General features: G+C 42.7%; 1 protein-coding gene across 1 annotated transcript in view; it reads left to right on the top strand.

The window, feature by feature from the left end:
• LOC124778185 (proteoglycan Cow) overlaps positions 1–26737 on the top strand; it is a gene marked incomplete at its 5' end in the record, with an annotated part of 288452 nt that overhangs the window by 249400 nt on the left and 12315 nt on the right. The window contains one exon of the mRNA XM_047253627.1: positions 26097–26245. Coding sequence (XP_047109583.1) covers positions 26097–26245 — 149 coding nt within the window. The remainder of the gene's footprint in view (positions 1–26096; positions 26246–26737) is intronic.

Below are 26737 nucleotides of genomic sequence, written 5' to 3'. Positions count from 1 at the left end.
TATAGAACGAAACTGGTAATTGTGAACAAAACGTTTGTGACCATAGACGTAACTTAAAGGAAATGTATTCTATATACTGGTCACTGTTTTATTCGCGACAATATCGCAGCTTGTGGTACTTTGGTTTTCCCCATAGCATCATCTTGGCAAACTGTTTTTCAACATCAAAGGAGTTTCAGCAGCATTTTTACTGAGTAGAAAAGAAAATTTCACAGCTGCACGTTGTTCACTTAAACTTGCCTTCATAAAAAAACTAAACAAGAACGAAAGAGCGCTGGCAAAAACAGTCACTGCATATTAACAGAACACGCCAGGTCGTCAACACAGGCGACACTGAACTGGCAATGATTTGCGCTATACACACCTAGCAGCAGAAATGCGTACTACCCACGGCAATGTTATTCCGTTTTGTTGTATCCCCAGGTTCATGTGATCGGCGTAGGCCTAGTGTGGTGAGCAGCCTATTCCGAAGTGCATTCGCCCACGACACACAGGTCCCATCCGAGGCTTCGTGGTGTAGGGGGCCGTTAGTTACACCTCGCGGCCATACTTGGTGCAAAGTAACGAGAGCCAGCTATATTGTACAGGCTGCTGTCGACGTACTACTGCCATTTCTTCGACAGGAAAGTAAAGTGCATTTTCAGCAGGACAATGCACCTTAATATACGGCTGCTGCGGCACAACGTATTTTTCGTGGTGTTCAACAGCTGTTCTGGCCAATGAGATGCCAGATATCTCTCCAATTGAACACGTGGGTCATGGTGAGGCGGGAAGAACTTACTCGTTCTCCAGAGGCTGCAGGAACCATTGTCGAACTCCAACGAAAAGCGCAAAATGCTTGAGATAATCTATCGCATTGCATACGACAAAACACGCTTGCGTTGCCGCCAGAGCGGGAACGCTGTGCACTGTTGGGACTGTTTATAGGCCCTTTACTATGACGTGTAAACATTTGGTCAGATTTTTTTGAAGTATCAGCAGTCTTCTGACTTGTTTGGTGCAGTCCGCCACAAATTATTCTCCTATGTCAACCATTTCATGTGAGAGTGGCACTTGCAACCAACGATCTCAATTATTGGTGTTTGTATCTGATATACACTACTGGCCATTAAAATTGCTACACCACGAAGATGACGTGCTACAGACGCGAAATTTAACCGACAGGAAGAAGATGCTGTGATATGCAAATGATTAGCTTTTCAGAGCATTCACACAAGGTTGGCGCCAGTGGCGACACCTACAACGTGCTGACATAGGGTAAGTTTCCAACTGATTTCTCATACACAAACAGCAGTCGACCGGCGTTGCCAGGTGAAACGTTGTTGTGATGCCTCATGTAAGGAGGAGAAATGCTTACCATCACGTTTCCGACTTTGATAGAGGTCGGATTGTAGCCTATCGCGCTTGCGGTTTATCGTATCGCGACATTGCTGCTCACGATGGTCGAGATCCAATGACAGTTAGCAGAATCGGTGGGTTCAGGAGGGTAATACGGAACGCCGTGCTGGATCCAAACGGCCTCGTATCACTAGCAGTCGAGATGACAGGCATCTTATCCGCATGGCTGTAACGGGGATCGTGCAGCCACGTCTCGATCCCTGAGTCAACAGATGGGGACGTTTGCAAGACAACAACCACCTGCACTAACAGTTCGACGACGTTTGCAGCAGCATGGACTATCAGTTCGGAGACCATGGCTGCGGTTGCCCTTGACGCTGCATCACAGACAGGAGCGCCTGCGGTGATGTACTCAACGATGAACCTGGGTGCACGAATGGCAAAACGTCATTTTTTCGGGTGAATCCAGGTTCTGTTTACAGCATCATGATGGCCGCATCCGTGTTTGGCGACATCGCGGTGAACGCACATTGGAAGCGTGTATTCGTCATCGCCATACTGGCACATTACCCGGCGTGATGGTATGGGGTGCCATTGGTTACACGTCTCGGTCGCCTCTTGTTCGCACTGACGGCACTTTGAACAGTGGACGTTACATTTCAGATGTGTTACGACCCGTGGCTCTACCCTTCAGCCGGCCGCGGTGGCCGAGCGGTTCTAGGCGCTTCAGTCGGAACCGCGCGACTGCTACAGTCGCAGATTCGAATCATGCCTCGGGCATGGATGTGTGTGATGTCCTTAGGTTAGTTAGGTTTAAGTTCTAGGGGACTGATGACCACAGATGTTAAGTCCCATATTGCTCAGAGCCATTTGAACCATCTACCCTTCATTCGATCCCTGCCAAACTCTACATTTCAGCAGGATACTGTACGACCGCATGTTTCAGGTCCTGTTTTGGCCTTTCTGGATACAGAAAATGGTCGACTGTTGTCTTGGCCAGCACATTCTCCAGATCTCTCACCAATTGAAAACGTCTAGTCAGTGGTGGCCTAGCAACTGGCTGGTCACAATACGGCAGTCACTACTCTTGATGAACTGTGGTATCGTGTTGAATCTGCATGGGCAGCTGTACCTGTACACGCCATCCAATCTCTGTTTGACTCAATGCCCAGGCGTATCAAGGCCGTTATTACGGCCAGAGGTGGTTGTTTTGGGTACTGATTACTCAGGATGTATGCACCAAAATTGCGTGAAAATGTAATCACATGTCAGTCCTAGTATATTTGTCCAATGAATACCCGTTTATCATGTGCATTTCTTCTTGGTGTAGCAATTTTAATGGCCAGTAGTGTATGTCTTCCTCTACGGCATTTACCCTCTAAAGCTACCTGCAGTACCATGGAAGTGATTCCCTGACGTCTTAACACATGCCCCTTCTTCTTGTCAGTGTTCTCCGTACAGTCCTTCTTTCGCCGATTCAAAGGAGAACCTCCTCATTCTTAACCCTATCAGTCCACTTAATTTTCAGTAATCTGCTGTAGCAATTTTTGAAAACGTTGTTGGTGAAATCAGGATCACAATATAATAATTGAAATTAATTATAGGACAGTCTAGATCGCAAGGCACGTTTATTAAAAAAGTGAATGGTTTCGATGATCATATGATCGTCTTCAGACCTACAACAGTATGGATGGACAGTGCTGTGCATGAAGCAGGAATTGCTGAATGACGATAGTCAACTACTTACAACAGCAGTTGACTACCGTCATTCAGCGATTTCTGCTCCATGCACAGCCATTGGCCAGAAATATGATTGCAGGGCTGAAGATGAGCATGTGATGATCGAAACCGTTCACCTTCTATGAAACCGACCTTGCGATCTAGACTGTTTTATAATTAATTCCAAGTATTCTTCTGTAGGATCTCAAATGCTTCGATTCTCTCCTGTTCCAATTATCATCATATTTCAAGACCTGTTCGGACGGTGTTTGTGTTTTGTCCGAGAATGACGAGGGTTGCCAAAAAAGTAATGAGCCGAATTTTTTTCTTCAACAATTTTTTATTAAGTATAATGAGAATTACTCACACGAAAGAATGTGTAAGTAGTCTGTTTAGGTTTTTATGTTGGTAACGCCACGTAGCACCCTGTATGAAAATCACTGGCTGTGCTGTCGCCATATGAAACGTCCCCTTAGGAAAATTTATAAATGACAGTGCTGGAAAACCTCTTACGTTATTTGATTTTCAAACAGCTGAGCAGAACTCAACGTACTCAAACAGTTTTCTCTTTACTTATACTGATCATCACTAAACTGACACACAATATTTTTAGTGCAACGCAATCCGACTTTCACTAATCCCTGCAAAAGAATGGCCCTGACTAACAATAACCTATACCTTTCATGAATCACTTACCTCACAAAAATCTTCGTTACTCGAACTACTGCAATACAGCGAGCACCAATACCGCCAGCTAAATAAAAGTTTCTAACTACTGTAGCCACTAACTACTAATAGGCATAGTTAACAAATGAAAGATTTTGATAGAGAACAAACAATGTATTTACCTTAATAGTGATATATATACCAGTTCATGACATCCATCTTTACAAATTTCCATTTTCTGGCGGACGCACGTCCAGATCGTCTGCTTGTAGCAACCTCTCAGAACTCTGGCATCTCTCTCTCCACATCCACCACTGCTGGCGGCTCACCTCCAACTGCCCATAGCTACGCGCTGTTCACATCCAACTGCCCAACACTACACAAGCGAATATTCCAACAATGAGTCCAACCAGCCAAAGACTGCACACAGCACAGTCAGTGATTTTCATACAGGGCGCTACGTGGCGTTACCAACATAAAAACCTAAACAGCCTACTTACAAATGGTGTTTTATCTAGACACTCTATTTTTCCACGTAAAATCCATGTCGTTCTATGGTCTTCCTCCAGTGCGAAACAAGGGCTGTATGCCCTGTCGGTTTCAGTCCATATCCTGGTGGCGGAGCCAGTGCTTCACTGTGTGAATCACCTCCTCATCGTCCTCAAAATGTCTTCCACGAATGGCATCCTTTAATGGCCCAAACAAGTGGAAGTCGGAGGGGCCTAGGTCAGGTGTGACAGCCTTCTGATGACTTCAGCCTCTGTGCCCAGCGACTAACTGTACTACTGTCGTCAGCAGATGCTCCATAGGCTTTGCACAAGCCTTTGTGAATATTCCCCTCTTTTTCATTCTCTACAGTGAGAAATTCAATGGCGGCACGTTGCTTGTAACGTACACCACCTACAGACGCCATTTTGAAACTGTCCTGCAGCTGCGCTATCTGTCGGAAGAGACGGAAACTTGGCACGCTCCCTCAGGAGACTTCAAATAATACATACCTAACGTTTCGCATTTGTTGCATTGTTTACGGCTGAGAAAAAAAATGCGGCGCATTACTTTCGGGACAGTCCTCGTACTATCTGACCAATCACTTGTCAATGAAATGACCTATCGCTGAGGGTGTTGTATTTTTTTCTCGGCCGTGTATTTGTTTCTCAAAGAAACAGCCGATTCCGTCTTGACTGTATTAGATAGCCCCTCCGTTTCACCGTCTGCGTCTGCGTCTGCATTTCCTCCTTCGAAAAATCGACAAAGCTATTCACCGAGCAGTATGGTATTTACAAATTTTCTTTTCTTTTTTTTTTCATCTTTCCGCTGTGCGCATATCTGTTTCCACTGCTAGCAACATCGCCACCTAATCCGGAGCAGGTGTGCGCTGCCTAGACTCTGCTGGAAGGAATTACTTCCGAAGGCGGTAATCTGCAGAGAAAGACGCGATTACCCAGCGCAAATATTAATCCAGTCGCGCCTGAATGGAGCGCCTCCTCCGCCGAGTCGCGAATTAGCAGATACTGCGCGAATCTCCGAGGCGCGCGCCGCGTCTGGGCCGTATTCATGAGGATCGCGCCATTTTGGAGTTCGCCTGAACGGCGTGAGATACGTCTGCGAGGAGCGAGCGGCCTGTATTAGGAGGACGTGTCAGATCTGGAGGGGGCGCGGCGCATGCAAACGTCATCTCCGGCAGAAACTCGGCGTGCGCTGTGATGGCAGTCGGCGCCAGAAACTGGCGAGGACTTCGATTCTGTCAGAGCTGACTCTCGTGGCTATGAAGTTTCACCCTATTCCGTCCCATACCGTGAGCAGAAGCACGAGGATGGTTTGATAAGACTACTAAATTTACATAAAAGAATGAACATTTTTGCTGCGCCTTCATGGTTGGCAAGCTTGATTATTCCAAGGATCACATAAAGAATTCCAATAACGGTCTGATTTGATCAGTGAGCTGACTGCCACTGAAAATGGAGAAAACCGCGTTTCGTTATTTAACATTTTCATCTACATCTACATCTAAATGGATACTCTACAAATCACATTTGAGTGTCTGGCAGAGGGTTCATTGAACCACCTTCACAATTCTCTATTATTCCAATCTCATATAGCGTGCGGAAAGAATGAACACCTATGTCTTTCCGTACGAGTTCTGATTTCCCTTATTTTATCATGGTGATCGTTCCGCCCTATGTAGCTCGGTGTCAACAAAATAATTTCGTATTCGGGGGACAAAGTTGGTGACTGGAATTTCGTGAGAAGATTCCGTCGCAACGAGAAACGCCTTTCTTTTAATGATTTCCAGCCCAAATCCTTTATCATTTCTGTGACACTCTCTCCCATATTTCGCGATAATACAAAACGTGCTGCCTTTCTATGAACTTTTTCGATGTACTCCGTCGGTCCTATCTGGTAAGGATCCCACACCGCGCAGCAGTATTCTAAAAGAGGACGGACAAGCGTAGTGTAGGCAGTCTCCTTTGTAGGTCTGTTACATTTTCTAAGTGTCCTGCCAATAAAACGCAGCCTTTGGTTAGCCTTCCCCACAACATTTTCTATGTGTGCTTTCCTATGTAAGTTGTTCGTAGTTGTAATACCTAGGTATTTAGTTGAATTTACGGCTTTTAGATTAGACTGATTTATGGTGTAACCGAAGTTTAACGAGTTCCTTTTAGTACTCATGGGAATGACCTCACACTTTTCGTTATTTAGGGTCAACTGCCACTTTTCGCACAATTAAGATATCTTTTCTAAATCGTTTTGCATTTTGCTTTGATCTTCTGATGACTTTATCAGTCGATAAACGACAGCGTCATCTGCAAATAACCGAAGACGGCTGCTCAGATTGTCTCCCAAATCGTTTATATAGATAAGGAACAGCAAAGGGCCTATAACACTACCTTGGGGAACGCCTGAAATCACTTCTGTTTTACTCGATGACTTTCCTTCAATTACTACGAACTGTTACCTCTCTGACAAAAAATCAGAAATCCAGTCACATAACAGAGACGATATTCCGTAAGCACGAAATTTTACTACGAGCCGCTTTTGTGGTTCAAATGGCTATGAGCACTATGGGACTTAACATCTATGGTCATCAGTTCCCTAGAACTTAGAACTACGTAAACCTAACTAACCTAAGGACATCACACAACACCCAGTCATCACGAGGCAGAGAAAATCCCTGAGCCCGCCGGGAATCGAACCCGGGCGCGGGAAGCGAGAACGCTACCGCACGACCACGAGCTGCGGACCGCTTTTGTGGTACAGTGTCAAAAGCCTTCCGGAGATCCAGAAATACGGAACCGATCTGAAATCCCTTGTCGATAGCACTCAGCACTTCATGTGAATAAAGAGCTAGTTGTGTTTCACAGGAACGATGTTTTCCAAACCGATGTCGACTGTGTGTCAATAGACCGTTTCCTTCGAGGTAATTCATAATGTTCGAACACAATATGTGTTCTAAAATCCTGTTGCATATCGACGTTAACGATATGGGCCTGTAATTTAGTGGATTACTCCTACTACCTTTCTTGAATATTGGTGTGACCTGTGCAGCCTTCCAGTCTTTGGGTACGGATCTTTCGTCGAGCGAACGGTAGTATATGATTGTTAAGTATGGAGCTAATGCAAAAGCATACTCCGAAAGGAACCTAATTAGTATGCAGTCTGGACCAGAAGACTTGCTTTTATTAAGTGATTTGAGTTGCTTCACTACTCCGAGGATATTTACTTCTACGTTACTCATGTTGGCAGCTGTTCTCGATTCGAATTCTGGAATATTTACTTCGTCTTCTTTTGTGAAGACATTTCGGAATGCTGTGTTTAGTAAATCTTCTTTGGCAGCACTGTCTTCGATAGTATCTCCATTGTTATGGCGCAGAGAAGGCTTCAAAATGGTTCAAATGGCTCTGAGCACTATGGGACTTAACGGCTGAGGTCATCAGTCCCCTAGAACTTAGAACTACTTAAACCTAACTAACCTAAGGACATCACACACACCCATGCCCGAGGCAGGATTCGAACCTGCGACCGTAGCAGTCCCGCGGTTCCGGACTGCAGCGCCAGAACCGCACGGCCACCGCGGCCGGCGCAGAGAAGGCATTGATTGTTTCTTGCCCCTTACATACTTCACATACGACCAAAATCTCTTTGGATTTTCTGCCAGGTTACGAGACAAAGTTTCGTTGTGGAAACTGTTATAGGCGTCTCGTATTGAACTCCGCGCTAAGTTTCGAGCTTCTGTAAAGGATCGCCAATCTTGGGGATTTTGCGTCTGTTTAAAAGGTTGGACTGCCGCATAAATCAAAACAGCATTGGAAAAATTTCATGCGGACTCTGCACCATCATTGAAGCCCAGTCAGTGTTCGATTAATTTGAACTTGTATTCTGCAAGGTTTCGGAATTGCAGCCACTGGTGGACACTCACCTGAAGACGGCTGAACGGTTGCCAGCCGAAATATTGTGGCACGAAGTCTACGTGATCCCGTTGCAGTCCCGAAATCTCGTAGAATACTCAGTACAACGGGAAAACTTCAAGAATTACAGTTTCAACGTGGTCGGAAAAACACCAAAGATGAAGCCCGCTCCTGCCGTCCAATTAAGGTCACCGAAGAGGAAACCATTGGCAAAATCCACGGCTTGGTAATGAAAGACCGCCGAATAAAAATTCGTGAGATTACTCAGACTGTAGGTTACTCAACTGAGCGACTGCACAATATCCTACACGGAGAACTGGCTGTGAGAAAGCTGCGTGTGAGACGGTGGCTGCGACTGCTCACACTGGACGAAAAGCGCATCCGGCACAATATTTTCAATCGCAGTCTGCAAGACATTTTCGCTGATTTGTGACTGTAGATGAGGCCTGGAATCATCATTACACACCTGAGTCGAAATGGCAGTCGAAACAATGGACGACGACTGGTGAAAGTGCATGGAAAAAGGCAAAGACTATTTTGTCAACTGGTAAGGTGGCCACTGTTTTTTTGTGATTCACAGGGAATAGTCCCCATAGATTAGTTGTAAAAAGGCAGAACCATAAGCGGACTCTATTATGCTTGATTGTTGGACCGTTTGAAACCTGCGCTGGCTGAAAAAGGACTAAGTTTCGCACTCAGAGAAGTGCTCTTTCAACGAGATAATGCACCGTCCGACTCATCAGCTATAACATTGGCGAAAGTGCATGAATTTGGCCTTGAATTAGTTCGTCATCCGCCCTCTTCACCAGACTTCGCCAAGCAATTGCTCTTCATCCCAGCCAAGAGCTGTAGGTGCTCCATGTCACCAGTTCCAGCTGTCAGCAAAGAGTATGTAAACTGCTGAGAATGATCATGCATCGATCGAAACCGGTCACCGTTTTTTAAAAATAAAATATTTTACGTTGTTTAGATTGTTTTTATTATGTTGTCACGTAGAAGATGGTGTAATTAGATAAATGACGAACACTAACTTCACTTAACAAAGGTTTATTCAGCACTTGCACATACGAGAGCGCGGAACGAACTGCCTCCGGCCAGAACACACACAGTTTATATACACCTGACATTTGTGGATACTTCTAGGAAGTACTCGAATGGAATATATAAATTAAAATTGTGCAGTCCAGGTGAGTTTTGAACTCACAACCCTCCATGCAACAGTTTAGTATCATAACTACTACACCACGGAGCTATTCAGCTTCTTCGGCGACAATATTTTTAATTTTATCAGCCCCCAAGTGACTTTTTCCTGCTCTCTAACTTGAAACTTTGACTTGCTGGGAACAAATTTTTATCAAACGAGGGTGTGATAGTTGCAATCAAAGATTATTTTGCAGAATTTGACAGAAACTATTTTTCCGCTGGGATGAAAAATCTGGGGGATCGCTGGACCAAGTATATATCTCTCAAAGGGGACTAATTGGAGAAGTAAGCTGTGCTGTTTACGAAACATTTTTTTTTGTTTTCTTACCAGACTTACCAAACTACCCTCGTAGGTAGGCGCACGATCTCTCCCGCGTGAATTTCGTATTCAATATTCATGAGAAACTGAAAAGAGACGTATGCAAGTAGACCGAGCGAGGTGGCGCAGTGGTAGCACACTGGACTCGTATTCGGGAGGACGACGGTTCAATCCCGCGTCCGGCCATCCTGATTTAGGTTTTCCGTGATTTCCCTAAATCGCTCCAGGCTAATGCTGGGATGGTTCCTTTCAAAGGGCACGGCCGACTTCCTTCCCCATCCTTCCCTAATCCGATGAGACCGATGACCTCGCTGTTTGGTCTCTTCCCCCAAAACAACCAACCAACCAACCAACGTATGCAAGTAGCTTTGTTCCAGTGTCGACTTAGTTTTCACTTATAATCTAAAGACAGTTAGCTTTGTCTGTTAACAACATTAAACTTGAGCAGTCTAACGAAGCGTCCCTGAGTGCATTGTGCCTAACACTTAAAGACGCAAAGGTGGTTATAACAGTACTGACTTGTAGTCAAATAATAACTCGAGAATTATTCGCAATTTCTCCTCGTCTTTGAAATACTGTAATATGTGATTTGTGACATATGAATGGATTTTGGCAAAAACGTAGTGGCTCTAATAAGTGCTTCCCGAGCTCGGGGTCCCGGGTTCGAATCCCGGCGGTGTCAGGGATTTTCACCTGCCTCGAGATGACTGAATGTTTGTGTTGTCCTCATCATTTCATCATCGTTCATGAAAGTGGCAGATTGGACTGAGCGAAGGTTGGGAATTTGTATGGGCGCTGATAACCGTGCAGTTGAGCGCCCCACGAACCAATCATCATCATCATCATCATCTAATAGGTGCGTAACTGTCCGCATTACAACCAAGATCAGATCCCGCCGTAGGGAAATGTACCACAGCACGAAGTATTGCTCCAACATTCACCTTTACATAAATCCTGTGAAACAAATGATAACGAGGAACCTCGGTGTGCAATGAGTGTTCCCAAAACACATTGGCAGTAAGATTGATAATATCACTCTTAAGCATCCGTTTCAAGTAATCCTTAAAATAGTGTCTTTATTTGTATGTGCTGGAATGCTTGTTGCAAATAGCTATTCGTAACTTATGAATGCTGGCTGACAAGTTGCTATTAGTGTTCTTAGAAATGTTTTAATGTCACTAAATTACGTACAGGGTGACAATTATTGAACTATATGAAAAAACGTAAATTAGTTACAAACTATGGCGTGCACACACTTTATTGAGCATGAAAATGTCACTACAGATATTCGGATTTGGGTTATGACATGTTCAGTGTGCCTGCCATCATTGGCGATGATGTGGTTCAGGCGAATAGCGAAATTCTTCATGACCCGCTGAAGTGTCGAAACATCAATGCTGTCGATGACCTGCTGAATGGCTGCAGCAATGGTTTTCGGGTTATTGCTGTACACCTTCTCCTTTATACAGCCCCACAAAAAGGAGTCGCATGTGTTCCGATCCGGAAAATAAGGCAGCCAATCGAGGCATGTCAATGACCTCTGGGTACCCCAGAGCCAGAATCCAGTCTCCAAAGTGCTCCTCCAGGACATCAGACACTCTCCTGCTTCGATTATATCGCGCTCCGTCTTGCATGAACCACATCTCGTCGAAATCAGGTTCACTTTGGATAATGGGTGTGAAATTATCTTCCAAAACCTTCTCGTACCGTTCGGTAGTCACCGTGCTGTCAAGAAATATCACACAGATTATTCCGCGACTGGACAGTGCACAGCACACAGTGACCCGTTGAGGGTGAAGAAACTTCTCGACCGCAAAATGCGGATTCTCAGTCCCCCAAATGCGTCAATTATTCTTATTGACGAATCCATCCAAACAAAAGTGGGCTTTGTCGCTAAAGTAAACCATACAGCGCATACTAATTCCCATCATGCCCCGCGGCCAACCCTTCAGTTTGAACGTCCTAACGCAAACCGTTCAGAAGTTATGACGACTTTATTTCATATAGTTCAATAGCTGTCACCCTCTATTAGCAAGTCTTTACTCAGTCCTGTCGTAGTGAAAAGATCTTACTGCGCAGCCTAAGTCGGTCATATTAGCGATTAAACTCTTAATGAAATGTTCCACTACTATGTAGTGTGCCAGAAGTCGCCTGTATTCATAAATACAACCGACAATTTGCTACGAACGCCCGTGGATTGACAAATAAATTCAGCGATTCCTCACATTAGGATTCAATGTTAAGGTCATTTTTGAGGTAGCAATTCCGTTGAGCAATTAAAATTTTACATCAGGTCGTAATGGGTGTGTGACGGAGTCTGGGCAGTTCCATATTTCCGGTACCATTTCACATCCACATACCGGAGATTTTTGCAACGGAACATCGTTTTTTGACGAATATTGATACACTAGTATCACTAGTATTGCGCGATCAAAAATTATTATCCGAAGAGTAGACTCTAGTTACCTCAAAGCTATGGAACGCATCTGTCTCGCCTTTAGATACTGTTGGAAATTTGTATTTCCGTTTTCCTTACTTTCAACCTACGTCGGTAGGCGCTCCTTTCGCGAAAGATATCAAAGTTGTTTGAGTTTCAGCTTTCGCTTCGGATACCGTCTGTTTATATTTGACATTATCCGCAGAACTTCGCCTCCGCCGTTATTTTAGCGCCGCAGTATTTATCTTATGGATTCAGATTTATTGGAGCGGCGTTAACCGAGTAACCGAGTGTGGAAATTCTGGCTCTTTTTTCCAAAGCTGTCCTATACTGGTGCTAAAAACGGAGTTCTGTTTTAGCAAACTTCCCTGTATTATAAATTCGCGTATTTGGCAGTATTGGCGTTTCTCGCTAAGTAGGTTCTGGGAAATAATAGAAAAATTTCAAATACTCACTTTAATGTCCGTATACAGGGTGTGTCTGGAGGAATGGTTAATATTCAGGGATATGACAGCAACGATCGTTCGAAGCAAAAAAGTCTAATAAACGTGGGTTGTAAAGTAAATACCGTAAGAGCTATGAGCACTTGTTCGACAGAAGAGATTTTTTTCACAATAGTAAAGGTACCTCGTTCAAGACCCAGTCTGTCACACAGTTTAAATCTGCCAGGAAGTTTCATATCAGCGCACACTCCGCTGCAAATTGCTTTTTCAGTAGCGTTTTGAGAGCAGAACTTTGTCTTCGCCTCAGCGATCGTATTTGTGTTCACGAAGCATCTACGTAATACTCGCGTGTTGATGTAACCTACCGGTAACAAATCTTGCAGCCCACTAGAAATGATTCGATGGCTTCCTTCATTCTGACCTGATACGGATCCCAAACACTCGAGCTGTAGGCAAGAATGAGTCCTACTAGTGTTCTGTACGCTGCTTTGTAGATGAGCTACACTTTTCGTAAGTCTACCATTTCTCTGTCCCACAACCGACCTTTAGTGCTCGTTCCATTTCATATCGCTTTGTAACATTGCGCCTAGGTATTTAATCGACGTGATTGCACAACCAGCATACCACTAATACTGTACTAGAACGTTACAGGATTGTTCCTATTCATGTGATTTTTCGAGTCCTCGACAAGTTCTTTCGCTAAGGTGTGACGGCAGAAGCTGTTGTATGCTTCGCGCATTGGTCTTTTTACAGACGCACGAATTTCTACTAACTATTGCCTGTCGTCGTTTGTGCGTTCGTTTTTGAACCGAGAATGCGACAGTCTCAGCTTTCTCAGCGTTTTCCGAATTTTGTTACTAAACCACAGTGAGTATTTCCCGTCTTTAATCCACTTACTCGGGATACCCTTCTCCAGGGCAGAGTTTAAACTTTATCCATACTTCCTCTACGTCCATTATATTGGAACTAAAAGATGCCCATTCATTGTCTAACTTGAAAGTAGTGTTCTGCCAGCTGCTTATGCGCTCTTCCTAGCATACAAACTCTGATAACCTTCGTGATAGATTTATTAACTTAAGTGACCATCGTCGCTGTGGTATCATGATCACTTGACTCCTGTTTCTATACTGACACTGTCAATAAGATAAGGCCTGTTTGTGGCTACAAGGTCTAAAATATTTCCATTGCATGTGTATTGTAGAATTAGCTGCTCAGCTGTGCTCGAAGCTACTTCACAAGACTCTCTGTCCGTACTACCATCAATAAATTCATACTCGGTAGCTTAAAGTGTCCTCCAATCAGGGTACTTCCACACTAATGAGCGTGGTCTTTCTTTGAATGATTCTACAACGGTTATGACGAAATCATTGAGTCCACCAAGACTGGTTACTTGCGTCCAGGTAACTTCGCAGTCATATTCGATCTTTACCTCGATAAACACAACATCTGCAGCCAAGAGCGCCGCAGAGCAACGGAGTCTCTGGTTGAGACCCTCAACTCATTTCCAAGTTAAAGGATTCTTTATCAGTTCTAGGCGTCCTTGAGGTGGCGATGTACAAAGTTATTTGGAAAGAAAGAGGGATTAGAATAAATGAGAAAGGACTCGTTATCTTGAGATCTGCAGACGATACAGTAGTCCTAGCCAACCGTATCATAGAACTACAGTCCTCTGTAAAGGATCTGCCACATAGTTCCTAAAAAAGTCCAAAAGAAATGTTAAGCACAACAAGCGGGTAAATGCAAGACAGATAATATTTAGCACTATGTTGTTGTTGTTGTGGTCTTCAGTCCTGAGACTGGTTTGATGCAGCTCTCCATGCTACTCTATCCTGTGCAAGCTTTTTCATCTCCCAGTACCTACTGCAACCTACATCCTTCTGAATTTGCTTAGTGTATTCATCTCTTGGTCTCCCTCTACGATTTTTACCCTCCACGCTGCCCTCCAATACTAAATTGGTGATCCCTTGATGCCTCAGAACATGCCCTACCAACCGATCCCGTCTTCTGGTCAAGTTGTGCCACAAACTTCTCTTCTCCCCAATCCTATTCAATACTTCCTCATTAGTTATGTGATCTACCCATCTAATCTTCAGTATTTTTCTGTAGCACCACATTTCGAAAGCTTCTATTCTCTTCTTGTCCAAACTATTTATCGTCCATGTTTCACTTCCATACATGGCTACACTCCATACGAATACTTTCAGAAATGACTTCCTGACACTTAAATCAATACTGGATGTTAACAAATTTCTCTTCTTCAGAAACTCTTTCCTTGCCATTGCCAGCCTACATTTTATATCCTCTCTACTTCGACCATCATCAGTTATTTTGCTCGCCAAATAGCAAAACTCCTTTACTACTTTAAGTGCCTCATTTCCTAATCTAATTCCCTCAGCATCACCCGACTTAATTAGACTACATTCCATTATCCTTGTTTTGCTTTTGTCGATGCTCATCTTATATCCTCCTTTCAAGACACTGTCCATTCCATTCAACTGCTCTTCCAAGTCCTTTGCTGTCTCTGACAGAATTACAATGTCATCGGCGAACCTCAAAGTTTTTATTTCTTCTCCATGAATTTTAATACCTACTCCGAATTTTTCTTTTGTTTCCTTTACTTTTAGCACTATATGTGATAAAAATATTAAGGGAAATGTTTATGTGGAACAGTTACTTCATATCCGAAGAGACTTAAAATTTTCCGCCGAATCAAACTAGGTTCGAGGGCTTATGGAAGAAATGCAAACGTTTTAAAGTTTAATATGCCAACCGCAGCTTGTGGTCTCGCGGTAGCATTCTTGCTTCCCAAGTGCGGGGTGCCGGATTCGATTCCCGGCGGGTCAGGAATTTTTTCACCTGCCTCGAGATGACTGGGTGATGTGTCGTCTCCATCATCATTCACTCCCATTACGGTTGGTAACGGGTAACTGCAAGACAGATAATATTTAACACTAAATGTAATAAAAATATTAACGGAAATGTTTATGTGGAACAGTTACTTCATATCCAAAGAGACAAAATTTTCCGCCGAATCAAACTAGGTTGGAGGGCTTATGGAAGAAATGCAAACGTTTTCAAATTTAATATGCCAACCGCAGCTCGTGGTCTAGCGGTAGCGTTCTCGCTTCCCGAGCACGGGTCCCGGGTTCGGTTCCCGGCAGGGTCAGAGATTCTCACCTGCATCAAGATGACTGGGTGTTGTTGTGTCGTCTCCATCATCATTTACCTCCACTACGGTCGGAGAAAGGCAATGGCAAACCACCTCCACTAGGACCTTGCCTAGTGCGGCGGTGCGGGTCCTCCCGCATCGTTCCCCTACGCTCTGTCAAGGAGTATGGGACTTCATCATCGTCAACAAACTTAAAAAAGGTTGTTTTCGAACTTTTCGTACTAACATACGGCTGTGAAAAACGGATTTTAAACGCGTCCTTCAAAAGAAGACTTCGAACAGATGAGAGATCTATGTTAAAGTCATTTCATGGTGTCGCTAAGGAAGAACGGAAAAGAAGTGAAGGCGGAAGAGCAGTCACGGGAGTTCAGAATTTTAGGGAAAGGTTGAAGGCTCTAAAACGGAAATGTGCAGGACTTACCGCGCGAAAAAATGTCGGAAGATGGACAAAGGCGGCACTAGAGTGGAGACCGAGAGAAAGACGAAGGCCCACTAGGCAAGATCATCCGACCGATAGGATAAAGAAATCGAGAAAGTCGCAGGCTGCGACTGGCAGAGGGCAGCGGGGGACAGAGAGGCATGGAAACAATGACTGAAGCTGCATTTGTTAGTTTAAGATTAAAGAGGCTACAATTTACGAGGGTTTAGTCGTTATCACGTGGTGGTTGTCACCAGGACATACGTCCCTTTCACATAGATCGAATTTTTCAAGGGAAAAAAATTCAATACTGTTCTATAAGGTTTTCGTACGTCAACGAACGTTTCCGGATGTTCTAGAATACAGCTTGAAAGTGGCACATATGACACTGATCCGGACACCAGGAAAACCGTTTTAATCGATGAGTTTTGCTTCGTAATAGAGACAGAGGATCAACCCATCGAAAACGTATATCCGTTTATAAAGAGAATCTACGTAAACAAGGGATTTTTGTTTGAGCGAATAATTCCAGCAACCAAAAATTAATTAATCCTATGAACAATTCAGCGAATACAGAGTATGATACCTGAGGGAAAAAAATTTATTGATACAATGATGTTGTTGTTGTTGTGATCTTAAGTCCTGAGACTGGTTTGACACAGCTCTCCATGCTACTCTGTCCTGTGCAAGCTTCTTCATCTCCCAGTACCTACTGCAACCTACATCCTTCTGAATCTGCTTAGTGGATTCACCTCTTCGTCTCCCTCTACGATTTGTACCCTCCACGCTGCCCTCCAATACTAAATTGGTGATCCCTTGATTCCGCAGAACATGTCCTACCAACCGATCCCTTCTTCTAGTCAAGTAGTGCCACAGATTCCTGTTCTCCCCAATTCTGTTCTGTACCTCCTCATTAGTTACAAGATGTATCCGTCTAATCTTCAGCATTCTTCTGTAGCACCACATTTCGAAAGCTTCTATTCTCTTCGTGTGTAAACTATTTATCGCCCATGTTTCACTTGCGCACATGGCTACACTACTTCCAGACACTTAAATATATACTCGATGTTATCAAAGTTCTTTTCTTCAGAAATGCTTTCCTTGCCATTGCCAGTCTACATTCCATATCCTCTGTACTTCGACCATCATCAATTATTTTGCTCCCCAAAAAGCACTTTTAAGTGTCTCATTTCCTAATCTAATTCCCTCAGCATCACCCGACTCACTTCTACTACATTCCATTATCCTCGTTTTGCTTTTGTTGATGTTCATCTTATATCCTCCTTTCAAGACACTGTCCATTCCGTTCAACTGCTCTTCCAAGTCCTTTGCTGTCTCGGGCAGAATTACAATGTCATCGGCGAACCTCAAAGTTTTTATTTCTTCTCCTTGGATTTTAATACCTACTCCGAATTTTTATTTTGTTTCCTTTACTGCTTGCTCGATATACAGATTGCATAACATCGGGGACAGGCTATAACCCTGTCTCACTCCCTTCCTAACCACTGCTTCCCTTTCATGTCCCTCGACTCTTATAACTGCCATCTGGTTTCTGTACAAATTTTAAATAGCCTTTCGCTCCCTATATTTTACCCCTGCCACCTTCAGAATTTGAAAGAGTATTCCACTCAACATTGATAAACCAAGACAAAAGCGTAAACTTATCAACAGAATTCTTGGCTTCGCTTTATGTTTCCGGTAGGCGGTATGCCCTCCCCGAATACATCGTAAACAAGAAACATCATCATAGAAGCGGAAATAATAACCATAAAAAAAGACAAGCAAGTATGCCTTCCACCAAATCCACTCATTTGAACTAACACACTACTGTGCTTTACAAAGCTCCAATTTCTGGTACGCTCGGCGTGAAGTAGCACAATGAACGAAGGACAAGGACATTCAGTTCTGGTCTTGCACGCAAACAGGACAGCGATAAAGTTTCCGAAATTCGGGTTTTGTCTTCCGCATCGCGTGATGCAATTAAACGTGCCGACTATCACCTTTTAGTTAATGTTTTCTCCTCCTCCTCCGCTTATTGTTTTTTACTCGTACAACAGTTAATGAATAACCTCTGAAAACAGTCAACTCTCACTGAAACAAATGTCGTTAATTGGTTCTATTCATCATGCCTTCTGTCACTCAAGTAGCGAAGCGAGCCAGGTGTTGTATACAACCCAAATACAGTTGTATAACGCACTGCGAAACTCCCTCTCTGCTGTCGCCTCGCTCTTGTTTAAGAAACAAAAGAGTATCCCCGGAGGTCTGGCTGTGGATGAGGAGGCGGTTGCAGTCCCACCGCTCCAGAGATGCGATAACGTAATTAAAGCTCGTCTGCGAAAATGAGCTCCTTTGTTCGTTTCTAGAGCAAAATCGTTTCAGAAAGACCGCAGTAAATTACAAACGCAGTGTTTATACACTCCCTCACTGTTGATATCTCGGCACGTCTGTCAGTTTTTAAGCTGCTCAGCACGCTGGAAATCCCCTGTATTCATTCCGGAAATGTTTCTTTAAATGTACTTCTTACCTTCACCAGGTAGATCTCATTAAGATTGCGGAATATAAGAACTAGAACCCGCAATTCCTCCAGTAGGTGCATGTCTGCTAATAATCTCGTACATTTAGTGCTACCGCCGGCCGAAGTGGCCGTGCGGTTAAAGGCGCTGCAGTCTGGAACCGCAAGACCGCTACGGTCGCTGGTTCGAATCCTGCCTCGGGCATGGATGTTTGTGATGTCCTTAGGTAAGTTAGGTTTAACTAGTTCTAAGTTCTAGGGGACTAATGACCTCTGCAGTTGAGTCCCATAGTGCTCAGAGCCACTTTTATTTTAGTGCTACCAACCGTTTACTGGTTTTAACGTCCTACGTTTTCGTTGTTTTACAAAAATATTTTGCCACAATATTTACTGTGTTTACTGCTGAATATGTAGTGATGAGTAAAGGAAGTGTAATTTGTTTCAAATCTCCGTGATTTGAACTGTTTTAATGACCATTCGTTATTAGAGCTTCACCACAGATGGAAATAATTAAGTCCACTATAATTTTTCCGTCTGATAAAATAGTATTCACAGATTTCATACTTCTCAGTGGTATCAGCTGGAATTATGTTCAATCAAAAATAAAAGTATATTTAGGTATAGTTCAACTGTAAAATTTCCCCAGCTCTCCCTCACAATTTAACTCGTCATAGAACACCAGCTCAATGCAGGATGAAAATCAGATTTGATGTGTAATCTTGGGGTACCGGAAAATGTAAAATGCTGCATTGTGAAACCGGATAATAATAATAATAATAATAAACACCAGCTTAAATTACTAATAAATACTGTTCTCACCTCAAAAAACTCAGATGCAGCTCCTCTGAAGCTATTCCGCTCAAAAGAATGCTGCATGTACATCATACAGGCCTCCTTATTGAACTCAGCAACAATGCCATCTGCTCCTATCGTAACCCTTCCTCTACATTATCAGTCGCCATTTCCACATCTTCTTGCTTCAAAACATCAATAGATCTTTGAGTTCGTCCAAGCACATTGCCATACCTCCCGTTTATTTCTCTGTTGTATCTTCCCGCAGTTCGGTTGGTGGATGGTCCTATTCCAGTAACCAAGGTGTGCCCTCACAGATACGTTACGCCACCCCAAAACAGTTTAGCGAAAGTATCAGTTGATGTTCTATAACTTCCAAGGCTGCAAAATCAAACCGCCAACAGTGACACACCTATTATGGAAAGCATCTACATCTACATCTATACTCCGCGAGCCACCTTACGGTGTGTGGCGGAGGGTACTTATTGTACCACTATCTGATCCCCCCTTCCCTGTTCCATTCACGAATTGTGCGTGGGAAGAACGACTGCTTGTAAGTCTCCGTATTTGCTCTAATTTCTCGGATCTTTTCGTTGTGATCATTACGCGAGATATATGTGGGCGGTAGTAATATGTTGCCCATCTCTTCCCGGAATGTGCTCTCTCGTAATTTCGATAATAAACCTCTCCGTATTGCGTGACGCCTTTCTTGAAGTGTCCGCCACTGGAGCTTGTTCAGCATCTCCGTAACGCTCTCGCGCTGACTAAATGTCCCCATGACGAATCGCGCTGCTTTTCGCTGGATCATGTCTATCTCTTCTATTAATCCAACCTGGTAAGGGTCCCATACTGATGAGCAATACTCAAGAATCGGACGAACAAGCGTTTTGTAAGCTACTTCTTTCGTCGATGAGTCACATTTTCTTAGAATTCTTCCTATGAATCTCAACCTGGCGCCTGCTTTTCCCACTATTTGTTTTATGTGATCATTCCACTTCAGATCGCTCCGGATAGTAACTCCTAAGTATTTTACGGTCGTTACCGCTTCCAATGATTTACCACCTATGGCATAATCGTACTGGAATGGATTTGTGCCCCTATGTATGCGCATTATATTACATTTATCTACGTTTAGGGAAAGCTGCCAGCTGTCGCACCATGCATTAATCCTCTGCAGGTCCTCCTGGAGTACGTACGAGTCTTCTGATGTTGCTACTTTCTTGTAGACAACCGTGTCATCTGCAAATAGCCTCACGGAGCTACCGATGTTGTCAACTAAGTCATTTATGTATATTGTAAACAATAAAGGTCCTATCACGCTTCCCTGCGGTACTCCCGAAATTACCTCTACATCTGCAGATTTTGAACCGTTAAGAATGACATGTTGTGTTCTTTCTTCTAGGAAATCCTGAATCCAATCACAAACCTGGTCCGATATTCCGTAAGCTCGTATTTTTTTCACTAAACGTAAGTGCGGAACCGTATCAAATGCCTTCCTGAAGTCCAGGAATACGGCATCAATCTGCTCGCCAGTGTCTACGGCACTGTGAATTTCTTGGGCAAATAGGGCGAGCTGAGTTTCACATGATCTCTGTTTGCGGAATCCATGTTGGTTATGATGAAGGAGATTTGTATTATCTAAGAACGTCATAATACGAGAACACAAAACATGTTCCATTATTCTACAACAGATTGACGTAAGCGAAATAGGCCTATAATTATTCGCATCTGATTTATGACCCTTCTTGAAAATGGGAACGACCTGCGCTTTCTTCCAGTCGCTAGGTACTTTACGTTCTTCCAGCGATCTACGATAAATTGCTGATAGAAAGGGGGCAAGTTCTTTAGCATAATCACTGTAGAATCTTAAGGGTATCTCGTCTGGTCCGGATGCTTTTCCGCTACTAAGTGATAGCAGTTGTTTTTCAATTCCGATATCGTTTATTTCAATATTTTCCATTTTGGCGTCCGTGCGACGGCTGAAGTCAGGGACCGTGTTACGATTTTCCGCAGTGAAACAGTTTTGGAACACTGAATTCAGTATTTCTGCCTTTCTTCGGTCGTCCTCTGTTTCGGTGCCATCGTGGTCAACGAGTGACTGAATAGGGGATTTAGATCCGCTTACCGATTTTACATATGACCAAAACTTTTTAGGGTTCTTGTTTAGATTGTTTGCCAATGTTTTATGTTCGAATTCGTTGAATGCTTCTCTCATTGCTCTCTTTACGCTCTTTTTCGCTTCGTTCAGCTTTTCCTTATCAGCTATGATTCGACTACTCTTAAACCTATGATGAAGCTTTCTTTGTTTCCGTAGTACCTTTCGTACATGATTGTTATACCACGGTGGATCTTTCCCCTCGCTTTGGACCTTAGTCGGTACGAATTTATCTAAGGCGTACTGGACGATGTTTCTGAATTTTTTCCATTTTTGTTCCACATCCTCTTCCTCAGAAATGAACGTTTGATGGTGGTCACTCAGATATTCTGCGATTTGTGCCCTATCACTCTTGTTAAGCAAATATATTTTCCTTCCTTTCTTGGCATTTCTTATTACACTTGTAGTCATTGATGCAACCACTGACTTATGATCACTGATACCCTCTTCTACATTCACGGAGTCGAGTGCCTCCATTAGCGTTTCCTTCGTTGCATTTCCAAAAAGAAACACTGTAATTATGGCCATGTTACCTCTCCGTGCATTGTCAACTTGTGCAAAGTTGAGCTCAGTTTAGTTTGTTAAAACAATTAGACACAGATAATTAACCAAAAGAATCCTTAATACAGTGCACATTTTTTATAATTTTCTGCATTAATTAAATTACTGTGCAACAAGCTGCATTAAAATGGAGTGGGGCCTAATGGGAGTGCAGTGTCATGCTGTATCTGGATGTGATATGCTGATCGGCATGATTTTCACTATAGGAGTTAATTCTAGACAGACAATTAGTGCATAGCCAACAACTTCTGCCTTATACATATGTTCACAAATTATGGAACATGACATGCATCTCTATAAATTTCACATAAGTTCCCAAGCCTAGGGTTGTGATCACTTGAACGAACGTTAGTGAGAGGTTTGAAATGTGCGTCAGATTGTCATTCCTATATGCAGTTCTTCTTTTTTCCGAAAATGCTCTACAGACTGTGTTATAAAACATGCATCATTGATTGGCATAAAATTTAACTTTGATATGACATCTTGGTGCTTGGTTTCAACTGATCATTGTGGAGAGCATCTCAGTTGAACAGCATAAAACAGTATTCTCGGTTTTCCGCAGCTACAGGCGTAATGATAACTCAAAATACACATTTTTGGCTATCCAAAGCAATTTTCATACAAAACTGCTCTTTTTAGACCACACAAGAATGACATAGTTGTCATCTTCCCTATTAGATAATATCTTCACAAGTGTCGAAAATGTTGCCACTTACGCTCTAAATGTAAACTTTGGTCTACCAGAACACAACACCGTAGTAACAGTATAAACTCCTCTGTACCCAAGGCAGTAAAAAATAAGTAGGAATGTAAGAGAGACCTCTACAAAGAAAAGAGGAGTATTTTTATTCAAATGTTAGCAAACAGAAACTTGGGAAAATGTATTTTTAAAACAAAGAATCATTCAATGCAATTTTGTAGCACTTTCATGTCCCTATTTTGAGATGTTCTTCCAAAAAATTGATGGGAATCAGTATCATCCCAAGGAACAACAGCCAGTGCTATCAGAGTACCTATTCACATAACAAAACATCTTAACTCAGAAAAGCCAATGAGGAGCTACACTTAACAGAACACGTTAAGACATATAAGAAAATTTATAGGAAAATTATAAAAAAGCCAACAAAATGCACAGTGACAAAGCAGTTATAGGGAGAACAAACAAATCAAAACGAATATGGAATGTAGTAAAAAAGAAAGAAACAAAAATGTTTAAAAGCAAGATGTCACTATTCCAAAGTCATCACAGCATGTTACTCTGAAATCTAAGTCTGACAAGTTACATAAATGACCACTTCACAAATACTCCAGTCAAACTGAGTAAAAATTGCTTTAGGCATAGTAAAACCTCAGTTCCAAGAGAACAAAGTGTTGATTCCATGTTACTAAGCCCCACAAATAAATTGGAAACTCTTACAAGAATAAAAACAATGAAGAATAAAATGTCTTCAGGGATCAATGAGATACCTGGTTCAATCTTAATTAAATGTGCTATTGTCATATCAGAACCACTCTCACATATGATGAACACATCATTATCAGAAGGAACGTTTCCATAAAAAATAAAACCACTACACATAAAGGGTAATATATATGAAGTGGGAAATTTGAGACTAGTAGCTTTGTTACCTGTATTTTCATAAGTAATGGAGACAGTCATGAAACTTACAGTAACAAATTACCTTGAAAAGTTCAGTCTCTTGTCTGTGCAGTGGAACCTCGCTTAATGAGCACTCCCATACGCGCAGTTCGCATAACGAATGACGGCAGTTTAATGTGACGTCACCAACCGTTTGCGTGCGGCGGGGGAAACGTTCCGCATATCAACAATGTCTTCAGTACGTGATGCAGTCTGGCTTTTTCTCCTACCATCTTAGTGCAGCTTGTGATCATGTATTTTTCTAAACTTGTGTTCACACGCTGTTTTTTTGTGCAGATTTTAATAACCTTCGTAGAAATGTCTCCGAAATACAGCCACACAAAGACGACCATAAGAGAAAGAAAATGACCTTGGAATGGAAAGTAAAGTCGTTGAAAACCTCGAACGCACATACAATCGTTCTACGTCATCTGTTTGCACTACCCTCAAGAACAAGAACAAGATTAAGGAGATAGATGCTTCAAAGTAGTCAACGAGATTGCATCTTTTACCAAGAGCATGGAACTAGAAAGGGGTAACAATGATATTGATGAGCTTGAGGAAGATCACAGCCAAGAAAGGGCCACCGAAGAGCTTATGGAGTTGCAGTGTGTTTCACAACAGGAACTTGTGGGAGTTCTTCTTCAGAGGAGGTGGAGGTGTTAACAGCAAAGCAGCAATCTTTTGGCGCTATAAGAGAAATGCTGAAAGCATGGGAATCGGTTGCATCGTACATTGAAAATCATTACCCCAGTAAAGCAGTAGCAACGCGCTTTACAAATTTATTTGACGATAATGCTGTGTTGAATTTTCTCCAAGTGTTGAATCTGAAGCGTCGGCAGAAACAAATGAATATAGATAGCTTCATAGTAAAATTTTTAGTTACGTATAGTGAATAATAAAGTACATAAACCTGTCGGTATAATTTTATTTGAATAAATGGCATGAACAGATAAAACTTTTAGTACTTTTTCTGCGTGAAACGTATCAACGCATTTTACATAATTTATATGGGATAAATGCTTCGCTTAATGAATGTCCCGCACAACGAGTAAGATTACGGAACGAATTATGCTTGGTGAAAGAGGATCGACTGTAAATCCACATGGTTTTTGCAGAGGCAAGAGTACAGAATCAGCTATTACGCAATTCATTGAAAAGATTGTAATGGGACTAGTCAGAAACAACACTTCAATAGGAATAAACTTAGATTTTTTGAAGGCATTCAGTACTGTCCAAGATGAACTTGCTAGAGAAATGAAACTAAACGACGATATGCTATTGTGTGTCCGCCTTGACTCAAAACACATGTTGTTATTTATTTATTCCCAAACTAGTTTCAGCGACAAATATTGCCATCACCAGTGGGTTCTTTTTTTTACTAAAACATGCAGAAATAGCGTACCTCTAAAACATTATTAAATGTGCACTGTTTGGTTCCACATATTGTTTTCTGAATAATTTCATAATACCTTTTTTACTGTACGTCACAGCATGGTTTTACGATTGTTGCCGCTGTTTCCGGCATATTGTCTGCGATTCGTTTTTTTCGGCGTGCGCCGTGTCTTCTGCTACTGTACGGCTGTTAGTAAACATAGAAGAAAACGTGAACTTACGCATGTCACCGTTATACAACTGGGATTGCGGTCAAGATATTGCGGTAGTGGCTTGGATACAGTTTCGGTGCTTACGAGGCTTTTACGTAGATTGTCATGTTTGTTGTGTTTTTCTGTGTCTAAAAGTAGCTGCACGCCGTCCAGCGAACGTGAATACATGACAAACTACGTGACAACTTAGTACACATCAAAACTGTATTCACAACAATTCGGTCTGAATCAGTCTTTCCTTCTCATCCCGTCCGGTATGTCTCCCTGGCCCAGGGCTTTGGGTGACTTCTCTGAACTGTACCACTTTCCAGTGCTTTTCCTTCACCCCACATCCTTCCCCTTCAGTTCTTCTGCCAGAAGAAGGAGCCACAGGCTCAAAAGTTTGTAAAAATTAAACCTTTTTGTGTGCGTGTGTTCTCCTGCCGCCACTTCGTGATAGATTGAAAAAATCTATCCATTTAGATTATATTGTCAATAATTGATTATTTTCGTCGTTATATATTCATTTACTGCATTTCGGTAATATTTGTAATCAAGTGCTTGCTGTTAAAACTACTACTACTACTACTACCACTACCACCACCACCACCACCACCACCAATTCTGCCACATTTACTAAAGTGGCATTTCATTATTCTGTCCTGCACGCAATGTTTGAAAGGAACTGAAATAAAACTGTAAGAAATTGTGACACAATTCCATTTGTCCACAGGCGATGCAACCCATGCCCTGTTGTGAAGCCGACATTCCTGTGTGGCACAGACAACCGCACCTACAGCTCCTTGTGCCGTTTGGATTATCATAACTGCATCCACCACACATCAATCAGGGTCAGCTGCAAGGGGTTCTGCCCGTGCAAAGGTAAGGTGTCAAACAATATTTTCAGTAAATGCAATTACTCTGGTGATAACTGATCTTGCAACACAAGATGAACTGATTTTCACCTACAGTTCACTAGTTATGTGAAATCATGTTTGTTCTTACTGCTTAATATAAGCAGCTAAGTTAAATCTACCTGGGTGGTAAGAACTCTAGATCTTGTGTGTTTTTTTCCCTCTGATGGATGGAGCTTAAGTACCAAACTGGTCATCTAGATTGCTTTCCTGAAGAGATTGTGGTAAATGGCAGGATACAAAATTGTTAAGGCTTTTGTGGCCACTTGTTGACAAACTGCCTGTTGGCTTCTGTCTCAGGTTCTTTGACTGGCATTCGTCTGACGCTTTTCTTGGTGATTCGCCAACAGGAGTGGCTGGCACTGTTACAGTTTTACCCTCCATTGCTGGTGGTGGATGGAGCTGTCACAGTTCACCATCAGCAATGGAGGGTAAAACTTTGAAAATGCCAGCCATTCGT

This window comes from Schistocerca piceifrons, chromosome 1, assembly GCF_021461385.2.
Source record: "Schistocerca piceifrons isolate TAMUIC-IGC-003096 chromosome 1, iqSchPice1.1, whole genome shotgun sequence".
NCBI classification, from domain to species: Eukaryota; Metazoa; Arthropoda; class Insecta; order Orthoptera; family Acrididae; genus Schistocerca; species Schistocerca piceifrons.
Note: the sequence above shows the minus strand (reverse complement) of the source record. Positions and strands in the feature narration are given on the sequence as shown.